Here is a 7989-nt window from a genome sequence, read left to right on the forward strand (position 1 = left end):
CTCCTCCCTCAGCCTCAGCCTTTGGACCACCAACCTTGAGAACAGGCTGAAGAAGGAGACACAGCTCCTAAACGTCAGCAGGTTTGTGACTAATGGCAAAGCATCTCCCATTAAGGTCACTCAGTTTCCAATCCTCAGATAAATCCACTGACCTATCCCTCCTGTTTTTAAGGGAAACTACTGCTTCCCAGAAGCTATCAGGATGTTAACAGATAGGATAAACAAAAGGAGAGATATTCTTGCCTAGCCTCAACCAGCAAATTATTGGGGGATTTTGCAAACAACTTTATAAAAAGGCTCAAGTACTCCTCTGATTAGTCACTTATACTTTTTGTTTATTTGTAATGTTCAGAAAACCAGAATAAAGAGGTTTCCTAGGAAGCAGGGGAAATAGTAAGGTTGCGGAACATGAAACAGATGCATCTAATTGTGAGTCACCAGCATCTTAGGAAATATAACCCCCTCTACTAACATTTATTTGAAACCCATGATGAAATCATCCCTATCCAACACCAGAGCCCTTCTGGTGCCCAAACATTTTGCAGTTCTGCCAGTAATTTGGTCCCAGTGATGTTAAATTGAGCTATAGTGGACACTGGGTCTGTGAATACCTCTGTTGCTTTCCCTCTCTCCTCTGAGAGGAGAACAGCTGTTTTATTTTGCTAAGATCCCTTTCCAATGGCCAGGATAACTGTACTCAACCTCAACAGTGGTACTGGGGATCAAATCACTGTGTCTGTGTTCCAGAGTCAACCCTGACATGCTATTCCACACCTCATCAGTGAATGCCCCATTTTTGGTTTGTCTGTTCTGCAAAAATAATCAGATTTTCATTACTTACTGAGTTAAATCCCTGCAGAGCCATGTGAAAGCAAAGTTTCCAAAGAGACATTTTGGCTAACGGCTGCCTGGGGAACACCAATTCCCTTTAAAACTTCTCTACCATGCCAAAAATAGCATGCCCAAGACCTTCTCCATAAAAAAAAAAATTAATCTTACCTTCTTTTGCTCCATAAAATGACTGGGATAAAGTTGTGCGTATACAAAGCTAAGACATTAACTGTTAAACAACATAGAACTGTCTAATCATTTATAACCTCTCTCACAGAAAGCAAGAGAACCCTTAAAGCAAACTCTGCACAGATCAAAAGGTTAAGTTACAAGTACATGGGATCCTGGCTGCAATATGGTTTAGACATTATTCACTATTAAACAACTAACTGAAGACGTTCTGTACCAGATTTTCACCATCTTCGGTCCAGCTGTCCTTGGTTTTCACCCTAAAGGGATGCAGCGAGCTCCATCTACAGGGATTCTGGGCACATGCCACCTCGAACTTCCCAAAAACACAGGGAAACTCTTCCTGTTGCTTTATGCTTTAGTGAGAAACAGATAATTATTGTCTGCCACCAATACGTCTCACACTGGGCACGACCTAAAACTGAGGATGAAAGATACACAGAGGAGTTAAAAGAATTTTCCTCAAGTCACTGCTAGGAAGAAACTGTTGATTTAATAGTTTGGTAATCTAAAAGCTTTCAACCTGGACTCTTGTCTGAACTTTTGGCACTGTATTCTTTCTGTGGGAGTCACACCTCGCTGTTCATTTTCCTCAGGTTATAATGAACCAGAACTCATTTTCCAGTGCCTAGGGATCTGAAACATCTGAAAAGTTGAGTCCCAGTTAACCAAAACACTTCTCCTAAGTCCAAAATTCTTTATCATTAGTGCTTAAAATTATCTCTAGATTGTGGTGGTGGGGTTTTGCCATATAGCAATGTATCAAGCCCCACAAAACTGCCCAAACCATCCCCCATCCCCCCAAACACACAAAAAGCTCACCCTTCTATTGGCATAAAGCAGTAACTAACCTTTATAGACTGATCTGAACAGAGTAAAAGCAAAATCACTCCACAACTTTCACTTGCAAAGAGTATCAGGGAGCAAAACACAAAAATACATCATTTTCTTGGAAACAAACTTGCCAGATTTAGAATTTCTGCAGCACAAATTGCACTGAGTCTGCGGTCAGGAACAACAGGAATTCTCCACAGGAGCCTGACTTCCACCTTGCTGTTGTTTCCAGTTTTTGACTCTGATTCATAGGCTTGGATTTCTTGGAGGGCCGTGTGTTTTGGAAAACCTGTCAGAGATAATTAATTGATGGACCAATGGCAATAGAAGAAAAATATTGCAGCAGCTGTTTTAACAGATGCTTCTTCACAAACATTTTAATCCTTACGATATGACACATTTTTCTAGATTTTTTGTTTTTACTTCAGCAGAACTCAGGAAAAGCAGGAAAAAGTTAGCAAATATTAGAACAGCTCCTAAGATATGGTCGTCTTTTCTCTGCTGTTATACTCAGTGCTACGTTACTACTTACAAGATAAAAAAGTGTAAGAATCACAAGTTTTGGGGTTCTTGACATGAAATACTTCTTGTATATGCCATTAACCAAAGACAGATTGAGGAAAATCTTGGATAACAACTCCTCATCAGGTAAAAATCTCTTCTGTCAGAAAGTAAAATAGTAGAACATAAATTTTCTGGATTGAGGGCACAAAAATTTTAAACAGGACGTATCCCAGGATATGAAAACAGAACAGGGAAGGAAGAAAATCATCACGGACAGGAAAAGATTCTCTAATGTTCCCAGCTAAATTATTCACCTCAATGCAGGGGTACAAAAAGAATTTTATGATCCACAATACCACCAAACTAGATAGTCTAAGTCTCCGTGAGCATTAGAAAAGCACTGGATTTTAGTCTTTCCAGATCAAAATAATTGTCCAAAACTTATGCCTGAAGAAAATTATACCAAAAGTCCTCAATACACCCCTGAAAACGTTGTATAAAAATAAATTTATTTCGTAACAGTGGAAACAGGGATTTATTCCATATCTACAGCACTCATGGAGATTCTCTTCCCTGATGGAGAAAGAGAAGTATCTTCAGGAACCCACAATGAAAACATGCAGATGACAGTAAGATCAAACACTATGGGAAGAAATCCCTTAATTAAGTTGAATGTTATAGGTGGGCTTTGAAATATTTTATATTACCGTTAACTTACAGACATTAAAAAATACATTTACTGCTTTATATCCTGTGCCAATATTCCCCTCTCTTTCAGAGTCTTTTTTGCCATGCTAAGTTTGAGTGTTTGAAATCTGCATTCCTCATGAACGATTCTTCGATTCTGCTGGAACCAAGAGTGCATATATCCATTGTAGAAGTCAACTGCTGTAAGCTTCTTCTTTAAAACGACTGTTTTGATTCCAACCCAGCCTTCCTAAAAATACAAACAAACAAAAAAAGGCAGTAAGCTTCTTCCATGTTTAAAGTTATCTTTAGCTCCCATAGGCTGGCTTACAGAATTCATTTTATTCAATGTCATCAGGTCTATAAGTCGAATTCCTGCTTGCAGGTGTGCAAAGCCTGTTAGAGGAAATTAAAAGTTCACGGTATTAAATAAAAAAATCTGTTGCTGATCTAAACTAGTACAGAGACTAACAACAGACAATTAAGACAAAAGTTATGCACCACGCAAATACTAAAAACCTCATCTTTAGGGCAGTGAATATAAAACAAATGGGAAAAGCCTACCTTGCAGCGAGCTATTAGTGTTTGGGAAACTTTATGAAACAGCACTGAACCAGGAACAACTCCACAGTCATTTAGTATTTGATCTAAAAGCAAAGAAAGATCATCCTGCATTTTTATGCCAACAAGTACAGAAAAGGTTTGAACCTCTTCTGTTCTTTTGAAGCATGATAACCATCTTGAGTCACTATTTTGCTAAAAAATACGTTATTGTATTCTGTGTTTTATTATAACCAAATGAGCAGAAACAATCAGAACAGTCATTCTTTGGCACTGCTCCATATCTGATCCATGAACTCACTAAGCCCTGATCAGTCACACCCCTTGGCCCACATGGCACTAAGATTCCTAAAGAAAATGGTTTAAAATTTTAATAATTTAAGAGTAAATACCATAAAAAACAGGGATATTATCCACTTCCACAAAATCCAGAAGTTTAATGGTAGTACCCTTCCAGAGTGTCTGCAAAGGAAACTGGAAACAGATGACACATTGAGAATATTTTCACATTTCCAGGCAACTGTCTGATTTTCTCCTTATGCAAAATACCTCTGATAATAACACTAACAGAAAATTTAGCTGTATGTCTAGATAGATTTTCCTTATCATATCTTGTTTTCCTTGTTCTTCCTCAAACCATTAGCATATGCAGAAGTGAGTTAAGCAATTAGCTACAACAGCTCTTCACTGTGGTTGTTTGCACTGTTTACTGTCATGCAGAGATGTCACTGTAGCATTCCAAACCTTCTCAAACACATGAGGGAAAATCTGAGTTAAGGAAACAACATAAAATTTTTGAGCTGATTTCACACATAGGATCAAGTCCATGAAAATTCTCCTCCACATTAATTCCACCTCTAATGATAAACTACCAGGATTTTAAAACACATGCTAGGTTACAGAGGCTAAAACAACTAAAATTGAGGTTTAGTGATTAGTTAAAGTATCTACGCCAAACTCAGCCATGCTATAGGACAGAAAAAAGTTCAAAAAAATCCACTGTCTCACCATACTCCCTATTGCACGATGCAGTTGAATTATTTGTGCAGCTGTTTGCTCTTCCCATTTTATACAACTCTTCGCTATAGAGATTTTAGGAGCTAGGGGGAAAAGAGAAATTAGAAGACTTCTTATTTTGTTTTGCATCTTAGCAAACAGCTGTACTACTTTATCCTATTTTAAACCTCAGTTTTTCCTGACCAATAGTGGGTCCACAATCCAGCTAAGGTACCTCAAACAACAACTGGAGAAAAGATTTTGTAAACCCTCAATTTGGATTATTTATATTTTATTCTCAGTTGCTCTCTTATTTAACCATTGCACTGCAAATTTGTAACATGTTTACAAGCATGGCTGTAATCCTTCTGTCTGCATGACAACCATGAAGAATAACAAACTCAGATTTTGTGACATCAATAGTGATTTTGATATTGTACAAGTAACTGGAAAAAAAAATTAAGTCTGAAGAATTCTGAAACATTTTCCTCCTGTATGATTCTTTTAAGCCAGTGAAGGCAGTGAAAAGAGCATATTAGAAATTAATCTAAAGAAATACAACCCAGCATGGCAGGAAACTTAAGTTTTCCAGCTGATAAAGGAAAAAATGAACAAGTCACATTAAAAACAATGTGTACCTACCAAATGTTACTCCTTCTTTTGGCTGCTCTTTTTTATTTCTTAAACTTTCAGGCAAGTTCTTCAAAACTGCTAACAGCTGCAAAATTAAATTTTGTACAGAGTATTAGCCAAGCTAAGTTTAAGCAATAATAAGCAAAGTAAAACTTAATTTTTCAACAGTGAAACTGTCCGGTGAGCTTTTAGAAAATTGGCTCAGTATATTCAGAAGATGTGTATCATACACACACAGAGTAAAGACATCCTTCCCACTGAATCACAATTAAAAAACACAAGTGATTTTTTTATGGATGATCTCTTCTCTGATATTAATCCCAGAACAGGACTAAAGCTGACTATTAAAATAAAAAAGCAGATATTCATTTAAAAGAAAGAACCTGCACTATTTCCATAGACAGCATTTGGGTTCTTCACTGAATAGAAAGAGAAAAGCAACACACAGGACTGACGCTGACGGCTGATCATAGACCACTGAGCTCTCCTCTCAGCAAGGCAAAGTGCTCACGAACACCAAGCTTCACATCATTCTCCTCTTAAACTTGAAGCCAGCTCAGAACAAGATTAGTAAGAATTCTGTTTGCACATGTTAAAAGCAAAGTACCAGTCAGAAGTGACACAGCTGGCAGGACTTTACCATGTTTGCACCCATCTTTGCCAACATCCCTTCCAGCTCCTGTGCCGTACAGCGGGGAGGAACAGCAACCTCTTCTTGCTTAATAATTGGACCTACATCAAACCTGCAAGGCAGAAAACATACAACCATACTGGAGAAGCTGAAGCTCAGTTAGCAGTTCAAAAGTCTGTATTCGATATGTTAGCTCACTTACTAACTACCCTTTTTTATTTTCTCTTAAACTATTTTTCAGATGTCATTTCGCATTATCAAATGTTTGGTTCACAAGACAACACAAGGAAGAAAATATCAGATCTGTTTTGGCAGCAAGATTCTCCTCAGCAAGCTGAGCCTGATATGAACATGAGATCTCAGAAGAAACAATCTGAAATACTCAGAGGAAATCTGTTTCACACTTTCCTGAGATCTATTATTAGACAAGCATTTAAGAAAGAAAAGGTAACTAGGATAATGCATTTTCACAATCCTTTTAAGCCAGAGTTTGGACTGAAATTAAAACATATAATCTCTCTCATGCCGAGACAGGCAATTTATCCTCTGTCCACTTACAGGATGTTACAGGTGACTCTGAAGTCTGAAAACCAGACCTTTTCGGTTTATCATACCAAGTCTATTGACAAAGCTGTGTGACTGTTCCCCGTCTGTTCCCTGTGATAAAGTTAATAATTAGAGAAAAGGCCTGGAGTGCAAATTACACACTTACTAAAATACTGTAATTGTGGCAGATCTCATATGGTCAGATGAAGATTTCTAAGTGTTTCAAACTTAAAACACACACATTAAAAAAATTTGTGATTACATAGAATGAGTTAAATGATGATTTCAGCAATGATGATTTAAAGTCCCGAGAGGCAACAGCAACAGTGAGTTGTCTGCAAAGCACACCAAACGTACCTTTTTGGTCTTATTTCCATAATTGTCACTCCAGTCACCTTATCACCATGAAGCACTGTGTGGACTATGGGTGCAGGACCACGCCATCGTGGGAGACAGCTGGGATGGACATTCAGCACACCACTGGAATGAAATGTTGACAAGTTAGAATAAGAATGGTACCTGAAACATATGTAAATGGATCTGCAACATATATTACAGTGAAACTACTATCTGCTCATACCTTCTCGTGTTACTGGCTTAAATATGCACTTGAAGGAAAATTCACACTACATAAACTTCAGTTTCTCGCCAAACACAGAAAGAGAGATGTGAGGAATAAAGGCAAACACATTCTGCTGAATATTTGCATAAATTTACATCCATGTGTCAAAGAACACTGAACTTCACAATGACAGCAACAGGGTTCAGGCTAAGCAGATGAACCCAGGGAAGATGACCTCACCTAATGCAAATCACAGATGCTGCCTCAAAACTAGAGTGGAGCTTTGCTAACAGAACAGTGACACTGTCCACACTTACTATGGGAACTGCAGAATGAGGTCCTCGCTTAGGAGACGTCCAAAAGACGCCACCACACCCACATCAAACTGCCCCACAGGTCCCGTGTGTGGCCACTCGTGCACAGGCAGCTGGAGCTCCCTGGCACAGCTCCTCACGGGCAGGTCCCCGGGCAGGCGGGAGGGCAGGGTCACCACCTCCAGCCGAGACACAAGCGAGTCCTCGCTGGGCTCCCTGGAGTGGACAAGGTGTTGAAGGCGTCATGCAGGCAGACTGAGGCGAGGGCTGGGTTACCTCCACCCCTCGATATGCCCCTGTGCCAATCCCCATAGTCTCTGTGATCCTGATCCCCGTCCCACGCTCAGGCTCCCTCTCCCTCCTTTCCCTGCCACCCTCTCTGCCTAACCCACGGTCCCTCCCGCGCGACTCCACCTCATCCTTCAGTAACCTCTGAGCTTCATCACTAGCCGTCATCTCCCATCCCTCTGTGCCCAGCACTTCCCTCACCCTGTCCAGCCCCTGCCGTGTCCCCTCAGGCTCCGCGCGCCCCAGGGTCCATCTCCCCCCATCAAGCTCCTCCCTCACGTCCCCGTCCCCCGTGTCTCCTCTACCCCTCTCTCCCGGCCCCGTCTCGCCTCAGGACCCCCTCTCTCCTGGGACCCCTCTCCCCCGTGCCCGGGCAATACCCGGCGGCCCGGAGGGCTCGCAGGGCGGTCCCG

General features: G+C 40.4%; 2 protein-coding genes across 4 annotated transcripts in view; both read right to left on the reverse strand.

The window, feature by feature from the left end:
* The window catches only part of LOC103619997 (gonadotropin-releasing hormone II receptor), a 32591-nt gene extending 30474 nt beyond the window's left edge, over positions 1-2117 (reverse strand). For all 3 annotated transcript variants that reach the window (XM_008638583.2, XM_017736347.1, XM_017736352.1), the window contains exon 1: positions 1238-2117. The gene's annotated coding sequence lies outside the window, so the exon portion shown is untranslated. The remainder of the gene's footprint in view (positions 1-1237) is intronic.
* Positions 2118-2842: 725 nt separating this feature from the next.
* MTFMT (mitochondrial methionyl-tRNA formyltransferase) lies at positions 2843-7983 on the reverse strand. Its single transcript, XM_017736371.1, has 9 exons — positions 7957-7983; positions 7292-7504; positions 6770-6892; positions 5876-5978; positions 5245-5320; positions 4615-4706; positions 3999-4080; positions 3610-3692; positions 2843-3295 (listed from the first exon to the last, which is right to left on the reverse strand). Exons 3-9 carry the CDS (start codon positions 6787-6789, stop codon positions 3095-3097), a joined length of 657 nt encoding a protein of 218 aa, XP_017591860.1. The 5' UTR covers positions 6790-6892; positions 7292-7504; positions 7957-7983; the 3' UTR covers positions 2843-3094.
* Between the last annotated feature and the right edge of the window lie 6 nt (positions 7984-7989).

Source organism: Corvus brachyrhynchos, unplaced genomic scaffold (assembly GCF_000691975.1).
Source record: "Corvus brachyrhynchos isolate BGI_N302 unplaced genomic scaffold, ASM69197v1 scaffold200, whole genome shotgun sequence".
Lineage (NCBI taxonomy): Eukaryota > Metazoa > Chordata > Aves > Passeriformes > Corvidae > Corvus > Corvus brachyrhynchos.

Excerpts from the sequence above, each read along its gene's own strand:
- MTFMT (XM_017736371.1), bottom strand. The coding sequence starts at position 6,789 with ATGGAAATAAGACCAAAAAG. Across the intron at positions 4,707-5,244 it reads AAAAGAAGGAGTAACATTTG|CTCCTAAAATCTCTATAGCG; the intron begins GTAGGTACACAT and ends TTTTCCCCCTAG. Across the intron at positions 3,296-3,609 it reads CACTAATAGCTCGCTGCAAG|GAAGGCTGGGTTGGAATCAA; the intron begins GTAGGCTTTTCC and ends TTGTATTTTTAG.